The 27882-nt window shown below is 55.3% G+C and overlaps 2 protein-coding genes across 2 annotated transcripts in view; one reads left to right on the top strand and one right to left on the bottom strand.

Annotated features, from left to right (window-relative positions):
• Positions 1-16246: 16246 nt before the first annotated feature.
• On the top strand, positions 16247-18146 carry FZD9 (frizzled class receptor 9). Its single transcript, XM_049787864.1, has one exon. It carries the CDS (start codon positions 16333-16335, stop codon positions 18001-18003), a length of 1671 nt encoding a protein of 556 aa, XP_049643821.1. The 5' UTR covers positions 16247-16332; the 3' UTR covers positions 18004-18146.
• A 2420-nt stretch (positions 18147-20566) lies between these two features.
• Positions 20567-27882, bottom strand: part of BAZ1B (bromodomain adjacent to zinc finger domain 1B) — a 68961-nt gene continuing 61645 nt past the window's right edge. The window contains exons 16-19 of the mRNA XM_049787839.1: positions 26322-26443; positions 23635-23780; positions 21996-22099; positions 20567-21828 (exon numbers count right to left, since the gene is read on the bottom strand). Of these exons, the coding sequence (XP_049643796.1) occupies positions 21471-21828; positions 21996-22099; positions 23635-23780; positions 26322-26443 (730 nt within the window). The 3' untranslated portion in view covers positions 20567-21470. The remainder of the gene's footprint in view (positions 21829-21995; positions 22100-23634; positions 23781-26321; positions 26444-27882) is intronic.

Below are 27882 nucleotides of genomic sequence, written 5' to 3'. Positions count from 1 at the left end.
AGTAATTTTCTGGCAAGTGGGTGACTTTAGTCTAATCCCTTGAACAGCAAACTGTCCCCCAAGCACCACCAGGAGTGATTCCTGAGCAGAGCCAAGAATAAGCCCTGAGCACCACCAGGAGTACTCCCCACAAAACAATAATTTATGGCTCTGGAGGTGGGTGGAAAGACTATAGCTCAAACTTTGCTGTGGAAGCCCCAACTTTGGTCCCCAGTTCCCCATGTTCTCACAACCGCCCAACCAGAAAATAGCAACACTCCTTGGCTTTTTTGGTTTGTTTGTTTTTTAGCTTTTTGGGTCACACCCAGCAGCGCTCAGGGGTTACTCCTGGCTCTATGCTCAGAAATCACTTCTGGCAGGCTCGGGGGACCATCTGGGATGCCGGGATTAAACCAGCGTCTTTCTGCATGCAAGGCAAATGTCCTACCTCTATGCTATCTCTCCGGCCCACTCCTTGGCTTCTTATTTAATTATTTATTCATTTGTTTGTTTATTGGCCACACTGGCAGTGTTCAGAGCTCACTCCTGGCTTTGTGCTTAGGGATCACTCCTGGAAGTGTTCAGGGGACACTGGGATGCTGGGAATTGAACCTGGGTCAGTCACATGCAAGGTAAGTGTCCTCCCCTCTGTGCCATTGCTCTAGCCCCATAACTGCTTCTCTTTTAAAGAAGGTGTGCATGTGGGGATGGAGTGGAGAGGGGGCCTGAGTGTGGAGTGTGCCCAGAACCATGGTCCCCCAGAAACACAGCCCCACAAGAACCCCAGTCAGGTGGTCTCTGGAGCCTTTCCAGGCTTGCAGGGCTCAGCCAGGCTTCCAGAAGCTGTGCCCCAGTGAGTAGGGGATCACCCTGTCCAACCCTAGACACCTATATTCTGGATTCACAAGAGCAAGACCACAAAATGGGCATAGGACGGAATCTGGGGACCCCATTGACACCCAGACCCAGCAGGACAGCAGAGGGACATTCTATCTCCTGGCTTCTCTGAGTCCCAGTTTCTAGGGGAGACAGAAGTTTGGGGAGATGCTTTATAACTGTGGCACTATCTATGACCCTGAAGCTTTCCCAGAGGCAAAGGTGTAGGTGACTAGTGCTGCTGTTGTCAGGTCCGGAACCGTCATGGACCATCTAGGTGGGGTGTGGAAAAGGGTTTCCAGCAGAATCATGGGGCTTAGTTCAGAGCCAGGGCCCTGGGGTGTCCTTGGAAAGAGCTCCCATATTTCCAGTGTAGAGAAGGCACAGCCCTGGCAGGTTGCCCTAAATCCCTTCCTTGGGCCCCACTGAGCCCAGATGATCACCTAAAGCTCAGAGGCTACTCAGCTTCTCAGTTCAGATCCCCATGGGGCACCACTAGAACCTGGCACCACGGAAAGAGGGGAAGGAAGAAGAGGAGGAGGAGGAGGAGGAGGAGGAAAAGAGTGGAAGAGGAGGAGGAAACTTCTTTGCCTCGCTCCGGGCGCAGGCGCGTTGCAGGAGCCATGGGGCTATTTTTACTCCTGCTGAGGAAGCGGCTGATTTATGGGAGGCCGCGGGTGTGGGCACCGGGTTATAAATACACCTGGGCCCCCTGCTTCTCCGAGCGGGGACGCTCAGCCCTGCCTACAGGCTCTCTCCTGCCCAGGCCCACAGGGCCCACCATGCACCGTGACCACAGTGGACTGTTCCAAAAGCTGCACACGTGGCCCCTGTCCCTCTGCATGGCCCCCCACGGAGCCCCTCTGTGGACTGTGTCCCCCTTACCCACCCCACTTCTACCCTGATCACATATGATCTGTTGGGGCCACACGTCGGCGGCCCCACGGTACACCCCTCCCGCGCCCCGGCCGTCAATCATGTTTGCTAGAGCGATGGCACATCGAAGAGGTGTTTGTGTTGCACCTGGCCGTCGGGGATTCAATCCTCGGCATCCATATGGTCCCCTGAGCCCACCAAGGAATAACTTCTGAGCACAAAGCCAGAAGTAACCCGTGAGAGCCCCTAAGTATGGCCCCTCAATAAAAGAATGTTTGGTTTGTTTTGGGGACACACCTGGAAGTACTCAAAGTTTACTCCGGTCTCTGTGCTCAGGGGCCACTCCTGGTTGTGCTTGGGCCTAGGAGGACCGTCTCGGGCCCCAGGGGCCAATCCTGGACCAGCCATGTGCAAGGCAAATGCCCACCCCACTGTGCTATCACTCCGGCCCATTTATAAAGAAGAACTGGGGGCCCAGATAAAACTCCAGATTAGAATTTTGTCTATATGAGGCCATGGCCTGATTTCCCAAACCCCACCCCCAACAATTTAAAAATAAAGTGAATGAGTGACTGGAGAGCTGGTACGAGGTTAAGACACTTGCCTGGCTTCATTAAATCCAGGACCCCAGAAGGTTCCTCGAAGTAACACCCAGAGTGAGCCCTGAGCACTGCTGAGTGTGGCCCCAAATGGTTGCAAACTCTTCCCAAATGATTGCACTGAAGGGTACTCCAATTTATTTATTTATTTATTTACTTATTTATTTATTTACTCCAATTTATTTATGAGGGAACTGATCCAGCCTATAGGTTCGTGACTTCGGGTGACTCAAGATGAACAGGATCCCTGCTGGCCCCTATATCAATCACCCTGATTCAGTCACTTCTAGCAGGCTTGGGGCCAGCTTGGTCGGGCAAGGGAAGAGACAGACTCCAGGGCCGTGTGGATACATCCTGCCATGGGCTCACTGCAGGTGGGGCAGCTGCCGCAGGTTGGGGGGCTGGGGGACCCAGGCACCCCCCCTGCTCTGTCCCCAATTCACACCTTCTTTAAAAGAAAAGTTTTGGAGCAGAGTGATTTTGCACAGTGGGGAAGGCATTTGCCCTACATTACAGCTGTCCTGGGTTTGATCCCCAGCATACCATATGGTCCCCTGAGCCTGCCAGAAGTGAGTGCAGGGCCAGAAGTAACCACTGAGCACCTTCAGGTATTGCCCCCCCTGGGGGGGGAGAGAGGGAGAGAAAGATGGAGAGGAGAGAGAGAGAGAGAGAGAGAGAGAGAGAGAGAGAGAGAGAGAGAGAGAGAGAGAGAGAGAGAGAGAGAGAGAGAGAGAGAGAGAGAGAGAGAGAGAGAGAGAGAGAGAGAGAGAGAGGCTGTTTGCTTCCTTGGATGAGGCCAGGGGATATCAGAACAACTTAGGGGCCTTGTGAGTTGCCAGAGAAAATGGAGGGACAGCCCCAGTATGGTTGCAGCAGCATCGCTGCCTCCAACTCTACAGATACTCTGGGCCCACAGCCCACAGCTGTCATGCCAGAGGGTGCCCCTTGCTGCAATCCCCTCTTCTTCCAGAACATATGAGCTCTGAGTTGGGGCTGAGCATGCAGCTGCCCCAAATAACCACCCTGTACTCCTTGTGGTCTGAGTGTCACAGGCCACATCGTGACCAAGAGGTCAAAGAGGGTGTGTGTGGGTGAGTTGAGGAATAGGACTAGTAGGGAGGGCATTTGTCTTGCATACTGACCTAACTTCAGTCCCCAGAACCCTATGTGGTCCCCTGAGCACCTCCAGGAATGATTCCTGGAATGTGACCATGATGACTGAGACTCTATCTGCCATCTTAGGTCATGAAGTCAAAGAAAACCAGAGTCCATGAAGAGTGTTGGGTTGTGGTGTGTGTCTGTGTGTGGGGCAGCCACAGCCATTTCCATCCCTGAAACAAATCCTGAATCCTGCTGACCCTTCTGGTGGCTTTTGGCATTTCACTCATCCACACTGTCCCTTCTGTTCTGTCTTCTTCCTTTCTCAGGAATGAGGTGCAGGAAGGGAGGAAAAGGAGGGTTCAGGGCCACTGACTGCGGTCACCCCAATTCCAGACAGAGGCTAAAGGGTTCAGAGGTGACTTGGGGCTTCCCTCATTGGTGTTCAGGGGACTCTCAGCTTGTCTCTCACTTCCCTGGGTGTCCATCCCTAGAGAATGCACAAGGGCTGGTGTGGACTCGTCTTTAAGGGAAAAGACTTTGAGACCACAGAAACACCATGGCACCCTTCCCCATATTCCAGTGGGAACCCCTCATATCTTCCTGCTGAACATGTCACCTGCATGTGCCTTGCATATCACAACCAGGGTCATGGACATGGACCCCTCCCAGAGCCCCTGCCCTCATTGCACACAGAAAATTGCCAGGAACCTGAAGCCCCTCCCTAGAATGTCTTCACATACTGCTATGTCAGCCCACCTTGCTGCAGCAAGACCCTGGGGCCTGGGACCAGCAGAGTAACACCCCCTCAGTTAGCCCCATACACTGTGAATAAGAGAAGAAAGGGGTGTGCATGTTGGTCAGGACACATAAAAAGTGAGAATTCAGACAGCACCCCCTACTGTGGGCAGGACCCTCTGGGGGAGAAAGTGGGTACTGGGTAAAGGAACGTGGAAGGGAACAAGTTTGCCCCCGTCCATGAGGAAGGTCATAGTTGGGAGTGGGGATCTGTGTGAGTCCTGATAGAGCAGAGGGTCCGGTTTGCTCCTAGAGACCAGAGATGAGTGGGTAGGCTTGCCATGTACCCCCAGGCTTGTCTTGCCCTCTTTTTTCTTTCTTTTTTTCTTTTCTTTTCTTTTTTTTTGGGGGGGAGGGGCACATCTAGCGGTGCTCAGAGGCTACTCCTGACACTGCGCTCAGAAATTACTCTTGACTGGGGCCAAAGAGATAGTCTGGAGGCAGTGCATTTGCCTTGCATGCAGTAGGACCGGTAGTTCGAATCCCGGCATCCCATATGGTTCCCCGAGCCTGCCAGAAGCGATTTCTGAGCATAGAGCCAGGAGGAACTCCTGAGCGCTGCCGGGTGTGACCCAAAACCCCCGACCCCAAAATAAATAACTCTTGGCTGGCTTGGGGGGAACATATAGGATACTGGGGACCCAGTATCCTAACCCAGGTCAGCTCCGTGCAAGGCTAAAGCCCTCCCCACTGTGCTAACGGGCCAGCCCCAACCCCTCCAGATTTATCCTCGCCCCCTCCAGACTTGTCTCCGCCTCTTCAGGCCTGTCTCCATTTTCGCCCCTTCCAGGCGTCCGTCTTGAGCCTGGGCCAGGCCAATCCCCTTGTCCCCTTTATACATCGCTGGCAGGAACTTGCCTCGTATACACCGTCCTAGGTTTCAACCCTGTATCCCAACACCCACATATATCCCCCATGCCCCAAACCCCGAGTACAGTCTGAGCACAGCCAGATGTGGCCCCAAACTTTACCCCCGACAAATCAATGTTTTTGTTTGTTTGTTTTTTTGTTGATCCAAAAATCAGCACCGGGAGAAAATGCTGTCTGGGCACTGGGAGGGGCACCCCCCCATTCAGTAGCGGGGGTGAGGAGGCTCTCCCTGCCCCGGGCAGGCCCCTCCGAGGGGTGGCACTTCTGGGACACGAGCCCGGGAATTGCCAGCCCCCCAGAGCCTGGCCCCTCCGCTCCCTGCGGGGACCCTGGCAGGGCTGGACTCCTGCGCATCCATCCTGGGCAGGAACAGTGAGGGCATTGGGGCTGGAGGGGGTCCTGGCATCGAGTCCAGAAAATGCAATGGGGCGGGGGTCCGGTGGGGGCCTTGTCCCCCACCCCCTGCGGCCACTCCAGCTCCAGGGTCGAGGTGGGGGAAGAAAACCCCAACGCCCCGCTTTCCACCCGGGGCCCCAACTTCTCTGTGTTTGTTTATTTACCTTGGACAGGGCCCACGGCGGAGGCAGGAAGCGGGCCAGTGGCGGGCTGCTGGGCGCAGGGAACAAGGAGCGCCTTTGTGCGGTGCCGGGGTCCCACCCGGGCCTGCCGAGCGCCGAGGGCTCGGCGGGGCGGCAGGAAGGAGGCCGGGCCCGGGCGACCGCGCTCCCAGCCAGTCCCCATGAAAGAGCTTCTGTGCGGGGGCGCACGGGGGGCTGCACCCCCACGGCCTCTCCTCGCGGCCAGGGGCCTCCCTGGCACCAGCCAGCCCAGCCCGGGGATTCGTGGAGAGGAAGCAACCTGGTTCAGGGCCCTCCTGGCCAGTGCTGCCCTTTGATGGGGCTCAAGGCAGCTGCCCTGGGCCTCCCCTCGGCTCCAGCCCCTGCCTGGCCTCTCACCCACTCACGCTGAGCGGGAGGTTGGTCCTGATGTGGGGGGGCTGGGGGCTGGTCCCCTCCCTGCCTGTCTCTCCTCCATTCCTCACCCAGGGCCTGCATGGCGCCTTGTCTAGGGACACCCATGTCCCTTCTTTGCCAACAGCGTCCCACCCCTGGGGTGCCTCTGAGAAAGGGCCCCGTTAGTTTGTCCACAGTGATGGCTGCACAGGAAAAAAGAACCCAAGGGGTCTCCCCGATCAGCACTCAGGGGCTCCGAGTGGGCATGTCCTTCCAGAGGGGAGCATAGAGTTAGGAGAACCCCAGATTTGGAGTCAAGATGGTCCCCTGGTTTGCTCCTATGCCCCTTCCAGGCCTGTTCACCCTAAGGAATTGGGCCCCAACACCCACAGCCCACAGCCTGTGTCCTTATCCCACTCACTTGCAGGGACCGAAATTCTGTCCAAAACCCAGGAGAGACCAGGCATAGCAAAGCTTTGGGGTTCAATGTGGGTGCAGGGAAACGTCTTCTTACCTCCTTGAGTCTCTGAGTCTCTTGGGTTTCCTGTGGGGCTGCACCATCACATACAAGAACAATTACGCACACACATAATGTGCACATTACACAATGCGCACACATCAAGTGTACAATGCACATACATACTAACATACTTGCACACACGTGTGCTCCGCTGACTTTGACCCTGAACCAAAGAATAAACATAAGCCAGTATTTCCTACTTGTGAGTGTGTGGGGTCCCTACTGGAAGTTGGGGTGTCCTGTGACTGTGGGAGCCTGACTCCCAGCTCAAGTAGCTGTGACCGAGTTGCTTTGTTCTATCTTGGCCTTAATGACTTGGTTTCCAAGGACAGAGGATGGAGCACAGACAACTTAAAGGGAGAGAGAAAGGGAGCGAGGGAGAAGAGAAGAGTAGAGGAAGAAAAGAAATTCTGGGGCCGGAGAGATAGCATGGAGTTAAGGCTTTTGCCTTGAATGCAGAAGGACGGTGGTTCAAATCGCAGCATCCCATATGGTCCCCCCGAAACCTGCTTGGAGCAATTTCTGAGCTCATAGCTAGGAGTAACCTCTGAGCAATGCTGGGTGTGACCCAAAAACCAAAAACCAAAAAAAAAAAAAAAAAAAAGAAAGAAAGAAAGAAAGAAAACAAATTCTTTGTGTCTCCCTTACTTCATGCAGTGACCTTCAAGCCTGCAGGACTTGGTGGGGGGGTGCTGAGAGACAGAACAGCAGGGTGGGGAGGTTGGCTTTGTCTGTGGGGGACTCAGGCTGGATTCAGCCAGGGCCCAGCTGACTGAGTGTTTCTGGGAATGGTCCCTGGGCTCCCGTGTACTGATTGGGAACCCTCCCAAAAAAGGCTCTCCCACATGGGGAGGGCTTTTCCCTTTCATGAGGTTGACCAGGTTCAATCCCTAGTATCCCATATGGTTCTTTGAGCCTGCCAGGAGTGATTCTTGAGTGCAAAACTAGGAGCAGCCCTGAGCATCGCCAGGTATGGCCCCCCAAAAAATGGAAATAAAAGAAATAGCACTAAAAGCTTAGAAATTAGAAATATCCAGGTCAGTCGCAGAAGAAAGTCCAAAAACATGGAGTAGCAGAGTTAGGGTCCAGCTCCCTTGGCGTGAAGGTTATGAAGACTTGTAGAACTGACCATTGAGGAGAAGAGATAAGGCTGCTGATTTCAATTCAGTCCCCAACACTGCACATGTTCCCTAAGCACTGCCAGGTGTGGCCAAGAAACAACTGAAAAGAAAAACCCTCTGGTGTGTGAGAGGGGACCCCTCACCTAATAGTGTTCAGAGCTTGCTTTTGGCTCTGTGCTCAGGGTTCATGCTTGACAGGGTTCAGGGTACCATATGGGAACAGTTCTGGGGATGAAGTCCCAGTTGGCTGCCTGTAAGGAAAGTGCCCTCCCTGCTGCTGTGCTCCCCACTCCCTTCAGCCTATGCCTTCCCAGCATGCCCTGCCGCCCAACACCATCCCTGGGCACCTTTTCCCACAGAAGCAGCTGCTGCAAGAGAAAGTCAAGGAAACCCATTGGCTGATTTAGCAGAACAGAACCTAGGGGTTTTAATAACCTTCCAGTCCTGGAACTGGCAGTGCAGGGCACCATATGCTCATTTCCAGTGCTCAGTGCATCCTCCAGTGGTGGGAGGAACAAGGGGACTTCTGGGATCTCCTTTGAAAAGGGCTCTAATCCTATTCATGAAGGCCTCACCCTCCATACCTGATCACCCCCGAGGGCTCTGTGCATGCAGAGCGTCTCTGCTTGGGTTGAGGAGCTACAGACACAGCAACATTCATGACACACATCATACATGCAGTAGCAGCAGCCTGACCAAACCCTCAGGATCTCATACCTTGATGTGCCCAAGTGGCTGTGGCTCAGCCTGAAGGGTGGCAGGAATGGCGGACCAGGGGCTGGAAAGGGGTCTGGCAGAATCTTTGGGGGAGTATGGGATGGGATCTTCTGTGTCCCCGTCTGGGTGGTGGGTGCCCAGGTTTGTTGTGAGATAATTTGTCAAGGCTGGTGAGAGGACTCCGGGGTGAGCACGTGCTTTGAGGTAGCTCCGAGTTTGATACCCAGAATTAAGGGAATCTCTAGCACAGACAGGAGCCTCTCACACTTGAAGTAGCTTCTGAGCACCACCGGGATGTCATGCTGGGGGGTGATTAAGTTCTTGGGCACTTGCCTGTGTGAGGCCCCAGGTTGATATGATCTCTTGAGCATCACCAACAGTCACTTCTGAGCACAGTGCCGAGTTAGCACCTGAGCACTGCTGTATGGGCCCCCAAAATTAACTCACCGTGAGCCCCACCCCCCAAAAAAAACCCCACCACCTACTATGTACTCTGTAGGCCAGTTGGCTGACTACTGGAGGTGGTTCGGGCCCCTCCAACATTCCCACCAAAGATGAATTTTGGAGACAGAAACGCCTGAGAACTCCCCATCCTCACCTCTCATCCCAGTCTTAGAGGCAACAGGTATGAGCAGGGTCCCTGTTCTGAGCCCACGAGGGTGTGTGTATGTGTGACCCTGAGCCCTGAGAGCAACTGGAATCAGGCTGTCCTGAGCAGATGCTAGACCTCTGGGTCCAGTTCTGCTCCCTGCTTCTCCCTGGTTTTTCCCCAGCTCCAGAGGAAAGGGGTGTTCAGAGAGGTCAGGAGTATTCACAACTTTTGTGTTCCCTCCTTGAAGGGGGACAAGGGATATTGGACTCATGCAATCCCGAGGGTCAGAGCTCAAAGAAGAGGGATCTTAAGGGGTGGGGTGGGGTGGGGGCTTGAGGTGGATTCACCCTCCTCCTCTTCCTCTTCCTCCAGCAGAGCTGAGATGAGATCTGAGGGTGGAAGAATGCTGGAGGAGTGGGGTCGCTGGGAGTGGGTGAGCTCGGGGAGTGGTGATGCTCTGTGGGTGGGGGGAGTAGCTTAGATTTCTCTTAGGGGGTTCCATCCAGTGCTCGAAGCTCTGCCCCACCCCTGCATCATAAATATGCAACAGGTTCCAACATCAACGGAACAGGAGCCGCAGCTCAGCACAAAAGCTGCTTTCACCGGGTCTGGATGCAGGGTCGGGGCACCCCATCCGGATCTTTGGGGTTCTCCTGCGCTACCCCACACCTTTTCCAGGCTGTTCCTGCTCTTCGGAAAACACCAAGAAAGGACCCTACATTCTGTACCCATCCTCGCTGTCCCCCACCCTCATTTCCCAGTCACCTGGAAACCAACCCCCCCAGGATCCCCACATGTGTCATTTCTTGCCCCCCTCCATCCCCAGCACAGCCTGCGCATGCTCACTGCCAAACTCAGCTAACTAGGAGCAGACCCTGGGTTTGACCTCCCTCCACAAGCTCTGTGCTCCCTCGTGACCCAAGAGAAAGCCCATTATTTCCACGCAGACTTTTTCCATCAGCTTTGCAGAGATAGTGAGAAGCTTCTATCTCTGGGTGGAGTGTGATGGTGTAGTGTAAGATTTCCCAGGAATATCTGTGCTAAATGCAAATTGACCTTTTTAGGGTGGAGGAGGGGAGGGGAGAAGGACGAGGGGTGGGGAAGCACTGAGCTAGGGATCACTCTAGCATCTCTGGGCGTAGCCAAAAAGCAAAAACATAAAGAGAAAATCTTGGGGGTGATTACCTTCATTCTCTCTCTTTAAATTCTGGAGGTTTCCATATCATAACTGGGTTGCTTCCAATTTCCACAAGCCTCCTAACGGGGACTGGAGTGATAACACAACAAGTAGGGCTTTTGTCTTGCATGCAGTCTACCCTGGACTGACCCGGGTTCAACCCCCTGCATCCCATATGGTCCCTTGAGCTTCCCAGGAGTGATTTCTGAGTGCAGAGCCAGGAGTAACCCCTGAGTGCTGCCAGTTGTGGCCCCAAAACCAAAATAAATAAATAAATAAATAAATAAATAAATAAATAGGTGTGAGGAAGGGATCTTAGTATTGCATTTTTTTGTTCCTAGAGTATATCCCTAGGAGTGGTATAGCTGAATATTATGGGAACTCAATTTCCAGTTGAATCCCTTCCTCACACCTATATTCATTGCAGCGCTATTTACAATAGCCAGACTCTGGAAATAACTGAGATGCCCTTCAACAAATGAATGGCTAAAGAAACTATGGTGCATATACGCAATGAAATATTATGTAGCCATCAGGAGAGATGAAATCATAAAATTTTCCTATACATGGATGTACATGGAAACCGTTATGCTGAGTGAAATAAACCAGAGGGAATGAGAGACACACAGAATAATCTCACTGATCTATAGGTTTTAAGAAAAATAGGGCCCGGAGAGATAGCACAGTGGCGTTTGCCGTGCAAGCAGCCAATCCAGGACCAAAGATGGTTGGTTCGAATCTCGGTATCCCATATGGTCCCCCGTGCCTGCCAGGAGCTATTTCTGAGCAGACAGCCAGGAGTAACCCCTGAGCACTGCCGGGTGTGGCCCAAAAAACAAAACAAAACAAAAATTATTGTCATAATCCCCAGAGATGAGGGCTGGAAGAATCGGCTCATGATATGAAGCTTATCACAAACAGTGGTGAGTGCAGTTAGAAAAATATGGGGCCGGAGAGATAGCATGGAGGTAAGGCGTTTGCCTTTCCTGTAGAAGGTCATTGGTTCGAATTCCAGCGTCCCATATGGTCCCCCGTGCCTGCCAGGGGCAATTTCTGAGCATGGAGCTAGGAGTAACCCCTGAGCACTGCCGGGTGTGACCCAAAAACCACACACACACACACATACACACACACACACACACACACACACACACACACAAAAGAAAAATAACTACATTGGTGCTGGAGTGGTGGCACAGCAGTAAGGCATTTGCCTTACCTGTGGCTGACCTAGGACAGACCGTGATTTGATCCCCCAGTATCCCATATGGTTCCCCAAGCCAGGAGCAATTTCTGAGTGCATAGCCAGGAGAAACTCCTCAGGGTCACCAGGTATGACCCAAAAACAAACAAACAAACAAGCAAGAAATAACTGCACTGACAATTACCATGACAATGAGTAGAAGTAGAATGCCTGTCTGGAATGTAGGCAGGGGGTGGGGGAGGAGGGAAATGGGGGCATTGGTGGTGAGAATTTGCACTGGTGAAGGGGGGTGTTCTTTGTACGACTGAAACCAAACTACAATTATGTTTGTAATCATGCTGTTTAAAAAATAAAATAAAATAGGGGCCCGGAGAGATAGCACAGCGGTGTTTGCCTTGCAAACAGGACCAAAGGTGGTTGGTTTGAATCCCAGTGTCCCATATGGTCCCCCGTGCCTGCCAGGAGCTATTTCTGAGCAGACAGCCAGGAGTAACCCCTGAGCACTGCCGGGTGTGGCCCAAAAACCAAATAAATAAATAAATAAAATAAAAGTCAGACAGAATGGGACATTGTGGAGGAGTGAGCACTGTGAAGGGATGACTGATAGAGCACTGTATGCCTAAAACTCAATCTCAAATGTGTTTGTGATTTTGGAATTCAGAGGGATTCAATCAAAATAAGTTAGAATTGGGGGGCTGGAGAGATAGCATGGAGGTAAGGTGTTTGCCTTGCATGCAGAAGGACGGTGATTTGAATCCCGGCATTCCCGAGCCTGCCAGGAGCGATTTCTGAGCGTGGAGCCAGGAGTAACCCCTGAGCACTGCTGGGTGTAACCAAAAAAAAAAAAAAAACAGTTAAAATTGGGACAAGAGCAATAGCACAGCGGGTAGGGCATTTGCTTTGTTGGGGTAAGGGGGACACAAAGAGCTGGCTTTTTGTTGGGAAGCCCCAACACCTGCCTCTTTTCTGCAGTACATGTGGTCGGTTTGATCCCCAACATCCCTTGAGCCTGCCAGGAATGAGTTCTGAGCACAGAGCCAGTAGTAACCTCTGAGAGCCCCTCCCCCAATATACTAATAAAGAAGTTAGAATTCATGGAGTCACCTCCTAGACATCATGAAGAACTGAAAAGTGCCATTACAAAACCCATAGATAGGCCCATTCCATGGACTGGCTGTTTTCATATCTGACTAAATCTCATTAAGACAGCTGCACTTTCACAAGGAGATGCTCAGACTCTCAGGATAGTGAGGGGTTGCGATTTCACAAGAAAACCCCTCAGTCAAAGTGACATAGAGTGTACCAAACAAGTGCAAGTTTACTATTCCCTGTAATGTACCTAGTGTCTCTGTATGTATCTATCTATGTAGTGTCATATAACCACTGACCCAACAATGGTCAGAGTCAGAGTTCGCACGGTGCATATGAAGATACAAGTACAGGGCCGGAGAGATAGCATATAGGTAAGGCGTTTGCCTTGCATGCAGAAGGACGATGGTTCATTTTCTGGCATCCTATGTGGTCCCCTGAGCCTGCCAGGAGCGATTTTTGAGCGTAGAGCCAGGAGTAACCCCTGAATACTGCTGGGTGTGACCCAAAAACAAAAAACCAAAAAAAAAAAAAAAAAAGATTCAAGTACAGGCAGGAGACAGCAAACATTCTTCTATTTATTTGTTTATTTTTATTTTATTTTATTTTATTTTTGTGTGTGTCATGCCCAGCAGTGCTCAGGGGTTACTCCTGGCTCTGGGCTCAGAATCACTCCTGCGGGTGCTGGGGGGGGCATATGGGGTGATGGGAATTAACCTGGATTAGCTTTGTGTAAGGCAAACTCCTTACCTGTTATGCTAACACTCTGGCCAGTCCTCCTACCCTTGTCTATTTTAATAACATGAAGAGAAATAAAGCGGGGGTGCAAGTCTATAAAAAGGAACTTGAGAATAGCCCTAAAGTTCCAGTTCAAAGCCCAAGGCAGGGTGATAGCAGTGGGAGGTTGGGGTTTCAGGGTTCCTCAGGGCTGATTCGGCCATCATCAGGTCCTGACACAGAAGCTGAAAAACTCCTGGTTGGTAAGAAACAGTGGTCCTGGGGCCAGAGCAGAAGTACAGCAGGGAGGGTGTTGCTTTGCATGAGGCTGACCCAGGTTTAATCCCCAGATTCCCATAGGGTCCCCTGAGCACTGCCAGGAGAGATTCTCGAAAGCTGAGCTAGGAGTAAACTGTAAGCACTGCCAAGCCCCTAAAACCAAAAGAGAAAAAAAAGAAAGGACGACAGGTCCTGCCCATCTCCCACAGGGAACTGAACAGTGCTGGAGCTCAAGCAGTGGGGAGACAGGTCTGGTCTGTCCCAAACAGGCATGTGCACACACACCCAGGACGCCCAGTGTAACCTGCAGGACCCCCACTCTGATCACAGTCCCTCAAAGGGCTATCCTTGTACCTGGGGAAGGTGTAGCTGGCCCTCATTTGTTGCTGTAGGTAGCTCTGTCCTCCAAAGCTCCCTCCATCAGTACCCCAACCTCTGGTGGGGCCAAGGCCTCTATCAACAATTTTCTCTTCCAGCAACTGTAAGAGGGTTACAGACGCCCAGATAGTGGGGACCAGGCTCCCAGACAAATGTGATGGCTGTGAGGCCCAGTGGGCACCAGGCCATAGGAATGGGGGGGGGGTCATCCTGGCTGCTGTGAGCCCTGAGGAGGGGCTTGAGGCAGAGCTGGGCATAGTGGGGAGAGGGAAGGGTCCTCTGGAGGATGGGTTAAGAAGGGTCCCCGCAGATAGGTGCAGGAGCAGTCCCAGTGGAGGCCTCTGTGGGGGGAAGGAGCAGGGGCTGGGCTGGCAGTTCTGCCCAGGGGAGCAGAAATGGGGGCAACATCGGTGCTAATCTCTCTCCCAGCCCCCCTTCCGAGCACCCTCCCTTCCAGCCCTGCCCTGGGTATTGTTGGGCCTTTGTAAAGCAGGATCGAGTGACAAAGCCGGGTGGGTGGGCAGGCGGCCCAGACCTCCTCTCCCGGGCAGCATCTGCGGGGGAGGGGCTGCCCCTTCCCCCCATACCGACTCCTCAGGAGCAGCCGTTGCCATGGTGACAGGCCTGGCATCCTCTGGCTCTGGGGGGTGCCCTCCCCACTATGACAGCCAGACAGAGGGTCTCCACGGGGTCTGGAGACTGGGGCACAGAAATCTTAGTGTCCCCTCTAGATGGGACATCCATGAACCTTTCCACCCTGCTCCCTGCTGTAACAGAGGGGATGGCTTAGGGACACAGGGCGAAGGGCGTAGGGAACAGGACGCAGGTCAGGGCGGTCCCCAAAGACCTTGAGCAGAAGCAGTGTTGCGTGGAGGGAGCGAACAGACAGAGCTGAGAGCCATTGCACCAGTGGGGGTCGTGGGGCTTGTGGGAGCCTGAGCTTTACCCCTTGGGGGCCCACTAAGGTGAGAGGGGCCGGCCAGAGGAGACTGGCTAGAGGGTGGGGCTGGATGGACAGGTGGTTGGTTCTTCCTGTGCTCCCAGGCTGCTGCTGGCATTGTGGGGACGGACATCTGTCATCCGGAACAGGCGCCCAGAGCCAGGGCCCTGCCCCCAAGGCCCCTGCCTCCTAAGAAGATGAGGAGCAAGAGCCGCATGTGACCTGGTGCCAATCTGGGTCCAGGGTTGGGGCATCTCTGCCCAGCCCAATCTGGGGGCTCCAAAATGGGAAGTCGCATCCTTGCCAACACCAGTGACACCCGATTCCTCCTGGGTTCCACACCATGCCCGGCTCACCCACAGGGCACAGTTGGCTGAGCCTGGCAGGTGCCCTTGCCCTGGACCCATGCAGTCCTCTGCATTGGGAGAGGCGGCGGCACCCCAACCCTCAACCTCATGAATCCGGTCATCCCGGCCAAATAGCTGATTTTGCCGCATCCCACCTGCTAATCTGTAAAATGGGTTTAAGAATTCCTTATCAGAACTCTAGGAGATGAGTGAAAAGGGCAGCGCTGTAATAACAATTCAGATGACCTAAAAGACAAGGGGATATAGGGGACGAAGTCTGAGGGTCTCTGGGGGGGGGTACCGACTACAAGTACTGCAGACTATAGGTATGTGGTGGGTCTCCCCACCCCTCAAACCGGCCCAGTGTGTCCCCCCCCACAACCCTAACAAACAAAAAGAAAATTGCCTCGCCCTGCTAAGAAGTATCTGGCAGGATAGTTTCTTTACCATGTGCTAACTGGCTGCCTGCAGTGCAGGGATCCAGCCTTGTACCCCAGAGCAGCTCCAGACTTGGGGTGAGGGGGTTGGCGAGGGTGGGGGACACTCATGCAAAATCTGGGTCCAGCCAAGAGAGAAAGAAACCTTCCGGTTATAACTGTCGCACGTGGGGAAAGAGAGAGAGTGGGTCATTCGAGGGACGGGGGAAGAAGGGAGCGCGAGCACCCCGATCTTCCGCGCCACGCCACTCCGTGGATATGTGTCTGCCCACGCGCGAGCGGCTGCCGGAGACGCGGCGCCTTTAAAGAGCATCGCGGGCGTGTCTAGATCACGACCACGCCCACTTAAGAGGCGTGACTACAAAGACACACCCACATGTGGGCGTGTCCCTACGCGGCCACGCCCCCAGCGGGTAGCGGCGGCCCCGGGCAGGCGGGCTCGGCGTCCGCTCGGGTGGCCGCGGCGGTGGCGGCCACGGCTCGGCGCTCCCCCGGCGGCGCGGACCCACGCGGGCACCTGGGCGGCGGCGATGGCGCGTGGCTCGCGGCGCGGCGGGCGCGCACGGGGACGCGAGTGAGCCCCCGGGGCCGCCCGGGATGGCCGGGCCGCCTCTCCGGCGCGCGCTGCTGCTGCTGCTCGGGCTGCTCGGGCTCGGGCTCTGGCAGCTGCTGCTGCTGGCGGCGGGCGCCGCGGCGCTGGAGATCGGCCGCTTCGACCCCGAGCGCGGGCGCGGGCCGGCGCCGTGCCAGGCGGTGGCGATCCCCATGTGCCGCGGCATCGGCTACAACCTGACCCGCCTGCCCAACCTGCTGGGCCACACGTCGCAGGGCGAGGCGGCCGCCGAGCTGGCCGAGTTCGCGCCGCTCGTGCAGTACGGCTGCCACCGGCACCTGCGCTTCTTCCTCTGCTCGCTCTACGCGCCCATGTGCACCGACCAGGTCTCCACGCCCATCCCCGCCTGCCGGCCCATGTGCGAGCAGGCGCGGCAACGCTGCGCGCCCATCATGGAGCAGTTCAACTTCGGCTGGCCCGACTCGCTCGACTGCGCGCGGCTGCCCACGCGCAACGACCCGCACGCGCTGTGCATCGAGGCGCCCGAGAACGCCACGGCGGGCCCCGCCGAGCCGCACAAGGGTCTGGGCATGCTGCCCGTGGCGCCCCGGCCCGCAAGGCCCCCCGCCGGCGGCGACGATGCCATTCCCGGCCCCGGCGGCGTGGGCGGCGGCAGCAGCGGGGGCGGCTCCTGCGAGAACCCCGAGAAGTTCCAGTACGTGGAGAAGAGTCGCTCGTGCGCCCCGCGCTGCGCCCCGGGCGTCGAGGTGTTCTGGTCGCGGCGGGATAAGGACTTCGCGCTGGTCTGGATGGCCGTGTGGTCGGCGCTCTGCTTCTTCTCCACCGCCTTCACCGTGCTCACCTTCCTGCTGGAGCCGCACCGCTTCCAGTACCCCGAGCGCCCCATCATCTTCCTCTCCATGTGCTACAACATCTACTCGCTGGCCTTCCTCATCCGCGCCGTGGCCGGGGCGCAGAGCGTGGCGTGCGACCAGGAGGCCGGCGCGCTCTACGTGATCCAGGAGGGCCTGGAGAACACGGGCTGCACCCTGGTCTTCCTGCTGCTCTACTACTTCGGCATGGCCAGCTCGCTCTGGTGGGTGGTCCTGACGCTCACCTGGTTCCTGGCGGCGGGCAAGAAGTGGGGCCACGAGGCCATCGAGGCCCACGGCAGCTACTTCCACCTGGCCGCCTGGGGCCTGCCCGCGCTCAAGACCATCGTCATCCTGACGCTGCGCAAGGTGGCCGGGGACGAGCTCACGGGGCTCTGCTACGTGGCCAGCATGGACGGGGCGGCCCTCACGGGCTTCGTGCTGGTGCCCCTGTCCTGCTACCTAGTGCTGGGCACCAGCTTCCTCCTCACGGGCTTCGTGGCTCTCTTCCACATCCGCAAGATCATGAAGACCGGAGGCACCAACACCGAGAAGCTGGAGAAGCTCATGGTCAAGATCGGGGTGTTCTCCATCCTGTACACGGTGCCTGCCACCTGCGTCATCGTGTGCTACGTCTACGAGCGCCTCAACATGGACTTCTGGCACCTGCGGGCCACCGAGCAGCCGTGCACCGTGGGCCCCGTGCCGGGCGGCCGCAGGGACTGCTCGCTGCAAGGCGGCTCTGTGCCCACCGTGGCCGTCTTCATGCTCAAGATCTTCATGTCGCTGGTGGTGGGCATCACCAGCGGCGTGTGGGTGTGGAGCTCCAAGACGTTTCAGACCTGGCAGAGTCTGTGCCACCGCAAGATGGCAGCTGGCCGGGCCAGAGCCAAGGCCTGCAGGGCCCCTGGGAGCTATGGCCGCGGCCCCCACTGCCATTATAAGGCCCCCACTGTGGTCTTGCACATGACTAAGACAGACCTCTCTCTGGAGAACCCCACACATCTCTAGGGACATGGGGCGCCCCCGGGCGGCTGTTGCCCTCAGCCAGGCCCCCCCCTCCGGAGGAGACAGCTGACTAGCAGCTGTCCAGCTGCCAAGACAGGCAAGTGAGTGCTCGGGGCCCCGGAATCGGGTGGGGTGGGGAAATGCCTTCCAGCCTCACTCGTCCAGGCCTAGGGGGGTTCGCTCCCCTAAGGCAGGGGGCTCATTGTGGGGATGGGAGGGCCTCTAGAGGGGTTGGTCCAGCAGGGAGTTTATTTAATGATGTAATTTATTGTGTCCCTGCAAGTTGTGACTGGAATAAAGCCTGTGCAGTAGCCCGGAGTTCTTCTCTATGTGAGGGGAAGGAGGAGCCAGGAGCAGAGCCGGAGACTGGGTGAGGTGGGGTGGGGTATTTCAGTCAGGACAGCACCCGAGGTGCATCTGGATCTTGCACAAGCCCTGGAGTGTGAGGGTTCCCTCTGGACTGTCCCGCTTCCCAAAGTGAGGCTGGAATGTCGATGGAGTTGTTTGGGTTAGTACTGTGGGATAGAACACCCCACTCTCATACAGTCTGTGGGCCTTTCTCAACCGTGTTCGTCCGGAGAAAATGAGGGACCAGGGGCTGGAGGGGTAGTATGGAGGGTGCTTGCCTTGCAAAATGCAGACTTGGGTTTGATCTCAAGCACCCCCAAGGGTCCCGAGCCCAAGAGTGATTGATTCCCAGAGTGCAGAGACAGGAGTAATCCTGAACACAGCTGGGTGTAGATCAATTCCCAGAAATTAAAAAGTGAGGGGTAAGCCTCTCCAAGGCTTTCTACCTGGGCGCTGGTTAACCCTCTTGGTGGGTCTGGGCTGAAGGCAGACATGGCATCAAGATGGGCAGCCTGCAGAACAGTGGGCGTGTGGAAGGAAGAGCGGTGCAGTAGGGAGTTTGCTTGCCCGATTGTGTACCAGGGTTGTATGCTGTGGTGAGAAGGCTGAAGTCAGCAGAGAATGACCAGTGTGTCCACTCGAAGGCATCACCAATGGCCTCTGCTCCCCATGTCCAGAAAGGTTGGTGGTTCCTGACAGTGGTGGCCTCAAGGCCAAGTGCCTTCCAGCACCCACTGCCCCTCCCAGGGCCCTAACATTCAACTTGAGGGGACTTGCCTGAGACAACCCCCCACCCCTGGAGCTAAGGGGCTGAGACCCTTCCAGGAGACTTGTAGCCATCCTTCTTTCTTACCCAGTGTTCCCCTGCATATGAGCCAGGTCAGGCTTACTGCAGGAGTGGGGTGCTACTCTGAGTGGAACTGAGGGTCCTAGTTTGCAATGATATAGCTTGCAAGGCAAGAAACAAAAAGGAAACAAAAAAGGCAAGTGGGAGAATGACAAGGATGGCCCCAGACACCCACTTTATTGAGCACATGAGGACAGGGCAGGCAGAAGTCCAGCTTCTAGGACCACTGGGCTGGACAGCTGGTTGTGACTCTGCAGGGAGATAGGAGGATTTGTGGGGCCACAGGGCCCTGGCTAAGGGAGGAGCCGAAGGCCCACGCCCCTGCCTCTGAGCAGCATTTCACAGTCCCGTTCCTGGGGAGGGGTGTAGCAGGTGCTGGACAAGCTGGGGGCTGGGTGGGGATCCACACGAGGGGACCCCTGAGCTCTTCAGAAATGCTGCAGGATCCAACACCCGCCAGCCTGCCTCCCCTCAACACGTACAGGACCTGGGTCCCTGGAGCCAGCCGAGTGTGTGCAGGGCTCAAGTGCGACCCTTCTGTAGGGGCCACACGCATTCCACAACCCATGGTGCCCTTGAGTGCCTGGTTCCCAAAAGGAACTGATTCGTGCCCCAAAGGTCACTCTACCACCCCAGTCTAAGCCCTGTGCGGGGGTGGGGTGGGGGAGACACGACCCACCTTGGCCCCTTCCTGCTGCCCTGTTGCTGCTCAGGAGGCACCAGTCGGCCCTGCATCAGGGGTGGCTTGTGCTCACACGATTCACTGAGAATAGACCCCCCCCTCACCCTTCTCTGCCTCTTGAGTGTCAGCCCCAGGATAGACAGATTTGCTGAATCACATCTTTATAAACACAAGTACATAATATTTATTTGAAATTCCAATTTATTACAAGTTTACCCTTCAGTGGGGCCCTTCCTCCTCAAAGACAAGTTAAAAAAACAACAAAGAACTCAGGCGGCAGGAGGCGGGGCTGCGGTTCTCAAGAACAAGAACAGAGGCGCAGGCAGTGGCTGTGGGATAGTCGGTCAGTGCGAAGTTCGGCCCGCAGCACTGGAGCAGGGCAGGGAGGCAGCGTGCACCCCCTGCGGTTCTGGGGCTGCAAACCCAAGGGGTGGATTCCTTTTCCCTTAACCTAAGGAGGTGCCAAAGAGCTCAGTTGACCCAATTTTCCCGTCAATTTGACAATAAAGAAATTCAACCCTGTTGTGTTTGCCTCCAAACCTGCTGTCTGGGAGAAAGAAGCGGGTAGAGAGGTCCCCAAGTTCACACCAGCACTGTGCCCCCTGCTGGGAAAGCTGGTCTGGGTTGCTCCTGACCCTTTGCCAGTCTTCGGAGCCCTGAGGTGAGGGTTCAGGGAGTTCCTGGCTGAGGTGAGGGGGTGTGAGTGGAGCGGGCCGAGAAGCGAGGTCAGCACAGAAATGAACTGGACACGCCACAGCAAGCGGACGCAGCAGTGCAGGCTCCCCCCACTGCAGCACTGCCAGGGCAGTGACTCGGAAAGCACCCGAGTCGTTCCAGAGGGACCATCCCCACTTTCCTGCATTGCTTCTGCTGCCCTAAGTGCAGATCTGGGGTCAGGTGGGCTGCGCTCCAACACCCGTCCCAGCCGAACACGTCCAGGGCAGCTCAGAGGGAGCCGGAAGCAGGACTCCGGTCCCAGCGAATTGCCGTGGGGTTCCCGTCTGTGGTTTCGGAGGGGGTGAGGCAGAGCGGGGCTGAGGAGGGCGACAGAAAGAGCTATAGCCCAGGAGTGGGGGTGTCCAGGAATGGCTCCAGGCCTGTTGTCCCTTTATTCTGCCAAGGTCACGATGCTGGTGAACACGGAATTCTGTGTGGCACGCATGGACATGGCACCCAGAGGGTAGGCCCATGCTGGCCTTCTGAAAGGAGAGCTACCCCGGGCCCCTGCTATGGCATACAGAAACCCCCTGGACACCAGGGGCTTGGCACTGATGCAAAGGCCCATAGGGGGTTAGGGGAGCTTAGGGACAAAGAAAGGAAAAGGACCTAGGGTCACAAGAAAAGTCCCCCTTGACTCTTTCCTGGAAACGCTGAGAAGGCTCAGTACAGCCAATGCTCTGTGCCTGCTCCATCTGGGTAGACACACCAAGTCCCGTCGGGCTGTCTTGGTGCATCCATGGGAGGCTGAAGGAAACCCTGGGGTGCAGGCTCTGCTGGGCGCCTGTGTTCTCCTCCCTTCCTTGTGGCTCCCCCACCCTCCCGGCTCTCCCACTCTATCCCCGACTTCAGCTCCCTCGCCGGGACCCTCTCTGCCTACTTCCTCAGCCTCCGGCCCCGGGACTGTCCAGCAGGCTCCAGCTCACAGTCCATGTCATCCTCAGTGGGGCGCTCGGGGAACTTCTTGCGTTTCCGGCGCACGTAGGGGTGTCCAGGCAGGTGCTTGCGCAGAAGTACCCCTAGGCACTGTTCGGTCTTGGCCATGCAACTGAGCACGTGGCTGCCACGGCAGTTGTAGAGCTCGGCATTGGCAAATACTTGCTTCATGTCGCTGAGAAACTCCTGCACCGAGCGGTAGTTCCCACAGGAGCACTTGTTCTGCATTGTCTGGAAGTCCATGGGGTGCGTGACGATGTCGTAGTAGTCCTCCGCCTCGTCCTGAGTCACAGGCTCCCTGGGGATGAGGACCCGTCAGCACTGGTTCTCAGACTTGGTGCAAGTGCCTGTCCCACAGCTGCGGAAGGACAGTCTGGGGGCCCTGATAGCCGACTCCCCTGGCTACTGAGGAATCAGGGAGCTCCTAAGGGTGATTCGCCAGGTTCCCCCACCCCCCAGACTCACCGAAAGGGCCAGCTGAAGCGGTACTTGATGATCTTGTGCAGGATCTCCTCACACTTCTGTAGATCCTGGGTTTGCCGCCGGGAGCTCCGCTTGTTCTGCAGCATCTGGCACCAAGACAGGGCAAAGCCACTCAGGACCAAGGACGAGTGGGCAAGGAGTAAATAAAGTAGGGGGGAGGGCAGAGCGATGGACACTTGCCTTGCACAGTCAACCAGGGTTCAATCCCCGGCATCTCATATGGTTTCACAAGCTCTGCTAGGAGTAAGCCCTGAACACTGCTGGGTGTGCCCCCCCACCCAAATAATTTAAAAAAATTACTCTACCCATTGGTGTTTAGGTGAACTTGACTCAGGATCAAAATGGGTTGGACACATGCAAGGGAAGTAAGTGCCTTTACCCCTGTATGTTCTCTTTAGCCTCAAATAAATAGACCAAGATCCACACAAATAGGCAGGAAGCGCTGGGAGGTGACTCAAAGGGCCAAGTGCTCTGCACGTGGGAAGACGGGTTTGATCCCTGCCATGGACCCGAGCTGAGCTGCTAGGAAAATGCCCCCCCTCCCCCCAAAAGGCATGGAAGAGCTCAACCACTTTCTGGGAAGGGGACATTTGCAGTGAGGTGTGGTGGGCAGAGCGGACAGTACAAGGAACAAATAAACCAAGCACAACAATCTGCCTCTGGAACACAAAAGTTCTCCTGTGGCTTTGGGGGGGGGGGGGGGAATGGGACGCACACCTCCTGATTATGGACTCAGAAATCGCTCCTGGCTTGGGGGAATCATAAGGGATGCCAGGGATTGAACCAAGGTCTGTTCTAGATTGAGGCTGGGTGCCCCAGGTGGGGCGATGTGCCCTTGTGCTCTTCATAGTGGAAGGTCTAAAGCGGCAGAGGGGCCTTAGAGCAGACAGGATGCGAAGGAACAAGACATTGCACGACCTGATGAGTTGTGGGTCGTAGGTGCAATGGAGACTGGGCAAGAAGAGGGGAGCACCCACATCAGTGTCTTCTCATCTCCAAGACAGCAGGTTTCTTGCACTCTGCCCCCAGAGGATCTAACCGTGGTCTGTCCTAGGTCAGCCGCCTGCAAGGCAAACGCCCTCCCGCTGTGCCACTGCTCCGGCCCCCCAAACAGGCCTCTTTACTTTTTTTTGGTGGGGTCAGAGGGGGGCACACCTGGCAGGAGTTATTCCTGGCTCTGCTGTCAGAAATTAGGCTGGGTGGTGATGGTAGACCATATGGGATGCCGGGGATTAAATTCAGGTTGGCTATGAGTGAGGCAAAAAACTACCCGGAGTCTCTTAGGTTCAACCTTTCTAAAGCTCTTCAGCACCAGCACTGCAGAAGGCGAAGCAGCCGTACCCAGCGATGGGTGTGGGCAGTCACGTCCCACACCCTGGCAATAGCCACATAGCATGGGACTGACATGGTTGACATTCCCCCCGAAGACCAGCCCCGAGCCCCTGGAGACACATGGAGGCTATTTTAGACTCACAGAGCCCAGGCAGTATGCAGGGCGTGCCTGATGGCGGATCCCCCAGGCCCAGCCCCCCTCCTCAGTGTCTCCTATGGAGAGGAAGCTCCCACCTGCTGCGGGGAAATCCCTAATGCCTGAGCCACCCCAGTCTGAGAGGATTCTCACCAGCTCTTCGACCTCAACATCATCAGCAGGCGGAGCTTTTGGTCGGTTCCTCCGGGCAGGATGTGGCTTCTTCCCTGGCCGCCGGCCTGGTCTGGTCGCAGGGGGGATGCCCCCCTGCTTGCCCCGGATGGCCTTTCGGGGTCTCACTGAAAGGGAAGATGTGCTCAGGACTGGGCAGGGGACCTACAGGAGATGATGCCCTGACCTTCTCAGACTCAGGAGTGGGCCCAGGTCAGTGCTTTTCTCGCTCACAAGTGGAACTGGCCAAATTCCTCACTGACTGAGGCCACTGCAGTCTCGCCCTTTCCTTTCTGGTGCACGAGGGAGACTAGGGACTTCTAGAAACCTCCAAAGAAATCCAGAGGGGCCGGGCGGTGGCGCTAGAGGTAAGGTGCCTGCTTTGCCTGCGCTAGCCAAGGAAAGGACCGCGGTTCGATCCCCCGGCGTCCCATATGGGTCCCCCAAGCCAGGAGCGACTTCTGAGTGCATAGCCAGGAGTAACCCCTGAGCGTCACTGGGTGTGGCCCAAAAACCAAAAACCAAAAAACCAAAAAACAACAACAACAACAAAAAAGAAATCCAGAGAAATACACAATCAGGGCCTGGGGTTCTTAGAAGGTGTGTGAAGTCAGACAAAACAACCCTCCCGGGGCTGGAGAGATAGCATGGAGGTAAGGCGTTTGCCTTTCATGCAGGAGGTCATCAGTTCGAATCCCAGAGCCCCATATGGTCCCCCGTGCCTGCCAGGAGCAATTTCTGAGCCTGGAGCCAGGAATAACCCCTGAGCACTGCCGGGTGCGACCCAAAAACCACAAAACAAAAACAAAAACAAAAACAAACAAACAAACAAAAAAACAACCCTCCCTGAAAGGTACCTGAGGGCACATTTGCAGTGAGGTGTGGTGGGCAGAGCGGACAGTACAAAAAAAAAAAAAAAACAAACCAAGAACGACAATCTGCCTCTGGAACACAAAAGCTCTCCTGTGCCTTTTTTCTTTTTGGGCCACACCCTGTAACACTCAGAGGTTACTCCAGACTATGCACTCAGAAATCGCTCCTAGCTCAGGGGACCATATGGGATGCCAGGGGATCGAACCAAGGTCCGTTCTAGATCAGCTGCATGCCAGGCAAAAGCCCTACCGCTGTGTTATCGCTCTGGCCCCCCTTCTGTGGCGAGATCCAGCCAATGGTAATTGTAAAAAAGATGTCATGATAAAACAAATACGGGGTCCCAGGGAACATGCCTGGGGGGGGGGTGTCAATAGGCATAAGTGACAAAGGGTCCTGGAATGCCACAATACCCCAGAAGATTGGTCAGACCACCCGTGTCCTCAGGGTGACACACCTCAAGTGCCCGGGCAGAGGAAAAAAGCGGAGGCTCTGCAGCAACATGTGGGGAGGCTGGAGAGGACACAGGAGCTTCAGAATGTGCCATGTTCAGAAGCTCACGAAACTGCCTGTCTTTCTTTCCTAGTGCCAAGGCAAGTAGAAAGCACTTAAGAGTAAGATGCCAAGCAGAGACTTTAGTAAGACGGGCTAGAGAACAGGCCCTGGTTCAATCCCCAGGACTCTATGTGAAGTAGCCCCAGAGGACTGACAAATACATAAAAACAAATAAGCAAAAACCTGCTCTCCTTCAAAGACAGAGATTAAAGAAGCACACAGGTGTGGGACCAGGAAGGTGGCGCTAGAGATAAGGTGTCTGCCTTGCAAGCACTAGCGTAGGACAGGCCGTGGTTCGATCCCCCGTCCCATATGGTCCCCCTGAGCCAGGAGCGATTTCTGAGCGCATAGCCAGGAGTAACCCCTGAACGTCAAATGGGTGTGGCCCCAAAAGAAAAGCACACAGGTAGGTTTGGAAACACACAGACGCCATGCATCTAAGCTATTACTCCTTTTTGTTCCCATCAATGGTCACAGAAAGGTCAGAGCCTTGTGTCTTTTTATTCTGTGTCACTCTGATTATCATTCATTGCACTTCAGTGTCACCCTGAAGTCCTACTCAAAACGTGATTCAATAAATGTTGTAACATTTTCCCCAGACAAAATCTGGACTGATACTCATCGCTGACTATAAAAAGGAATTCACCCACGAAACACACAGCCTCGAAAGCATCGGAGAAACTCAGGAACCAGGAGGGGGACATGGCGCTAGGGTAGAACGTTTTTGAGTCCTGGTTCACTCTGCAGTGCCCAAACTGAAGGGAGCTATGGGAGGGCAGGTGAGGCTTGCTCCTACCACAGCGCAGCTGAGAAAGGGACCAAACTCCTCACTCAGGCCTATACTGGGGGCGGCCGGAGAGGGTGGACAGTGTTTGCTGAGAGTGAGAACTAGCCGTCCCTGTGAGAATGATGAGGGGCGGGAATCAAAGGGAGGTGTTGGGTCATTTTTTTTCTGAAAAGGGGCAGCAAGACACTAAGTGGGGAAATCTTCCTTTCTAGTCCTCACAAAAGGGGTTCCAAACCAGCAGACCTATTGTGAACAGCTTTGGGGCTGATTCCATGGCACCTCAAATGCTGAATGGGGCTGCCCCAGACTGGTGACCCAGAGATCAAGCCACCTGCTCCTGCTAGGAAGGGGAATGGCACCTGGAAACCACACTGAGGTGACCCAAAGGCAGAGGGTAAGAGAAAGCAGAGGGCCCAGGGTAATCCAGTCTCTGTAGATGGGGAGGACTGAGACTCACATCGCAAACCGGCCACCTCGTAATCTTCCTCCTCCTCCTCCTCCTCTTCTTCCTCTTCCTCTTCCTCCTCATCACTCTCATTCTCTTCGCTGTCCTCAGAGGCGGACTCCTCAGTGTAATTCCTGTGTCAAGAGAACACAGTTCATAGTTAAAGTGGTCCTGAGATGCCCCCAGGGAGTCGTATCAACAGTGCCTTTGCATTCTGTGTTTGATGGGGAGGGAAAAAGGGGCAGAGGAGGAGGAATCAGAGTTCAGGCTATGGCACAGGACCACGGGCGCTGCCCTGTACTTCAACTCGGGGCCCCTCCAACCAGACCCTGTGCTTGGATGCAACATCACAGGCAGCAGAGACCAAACACGCCGCCCAGGCCCTCTCCACAGCCAACAACCAAGCTGCACCCCTCCCTTTGCTGGAAACAGCCTGCCAAGGCCGCACCCCAGGTATGAACAGCTGGTTCTGACCCCGGAGGGCAAAAGGGTAAACAGCCCAGACAGGTGTCACCCCACCTTGTCGTTGCCCTTCCAGGGGCAGAGACAGCCCGCACGTAGCCTGCACGTGACCACAACATCAAAGAGTGGTAATCCCACAGGGAGCAGCTGCTGCGAAGCCCCACAATTCCAGGAGGCTGGAATGGAGCAGGAATCCTGAGCAGCACTGGAAGGGGGGTCGGATCAAACAACTCCGAGTTTTTCAAAGACACCAGGCACTGTGCCTTTAAGTGGCCCTTTCCTGACCTCCAATTCCAACAGGGAAACCACAGGACCAATGTAGTAAACATCAGGCAGAACCTTCTTGTTAGGCCTTGGGTTTGGCCTGACTGGGATAAGGATGAAGAACAGTGTGCTACTTCTTACTGCCAGATACCAACAACCTTATAGGAAGGTAGACAGTCTCGAAGAACATGATCTGAAATGGCAAGACTCAAGTACTACTTAACACTAGGGGAACAACAGCTGACTATCGGAGTGACCGACAATTTTAACAAAGCCTCCTCTTCTAGGCAGGTCACCGGATGTATCCCTGGTGGGGGTTCTGGACAAGGGAAGGCGCTATGGGGCCAGAGAGACTACAGTGGGGGAAGATGCTTGCCTTGCATGCGGTCAACCTGGGTTCGAGCCCCTGATCCTCACCAGAAGTGAGCCCTGAGTGTAGAGCCAGGATAAAGTCCTGAACAGAGGTAGGTATGGTCCAAAAATCAAAAGAAAAAAGAAAAAAAAAACCAAAAGGACAGTGAACTAGCTGGTAGCAAAACCCAAAAATTGTAGGACCTAAGTTCAAAGCTCTTTAAAAGCCTTTTTACTGGGGGCCAGAGAGATAAGACAGCGGTAGGGCATTTGCCTTGCATGCAGTCAATCCAGGATGGATGGTGGTTTGAACCCCAGCATCCCATAGGGACCCCTCAGCCTGCCAGGAGCGACTTCGAAGTGCAGAGCCAGGAGTCAGTGCTGTTGGGTGTGATCCCCCAAAACAAACAAATAAAACCCTTTACCTGAAAAACCTCTCAGGGCTAGGGAGGTAAACATTTTTACCCTTCGAACACTCTACTTCTGCATTCTGATG

This window comes from Suncus etruscus, chromosome 15 (genome assembly GCF_024139225.1).
Source record: "Suncus etruscus isolate mSunEtr1 chromosome 15, mSunEtr1.pri.cur, whole genome shotgun sequence".
In the NCBI taxonomy this organism is placed as follows: domain Eukaryota; kingdom Metazoa; phylum Chordata; class Mammalia; order Eulipotyphla; family Soricidae; genus Suncus; species Suncus etruscus.
This window is presented reverse-complemented; position numbering and strand designations above follow the sequence as displayed.

Excerpts from the sequence above, each read along its gene's own strand:
- FZD9 (XM_049787864.1), top strand. The coding sequence starts at position 16,333 with ATGTGCCGCGGCATCGGCTACAACCTGACCCGCCTGCCCAACCTGCTG.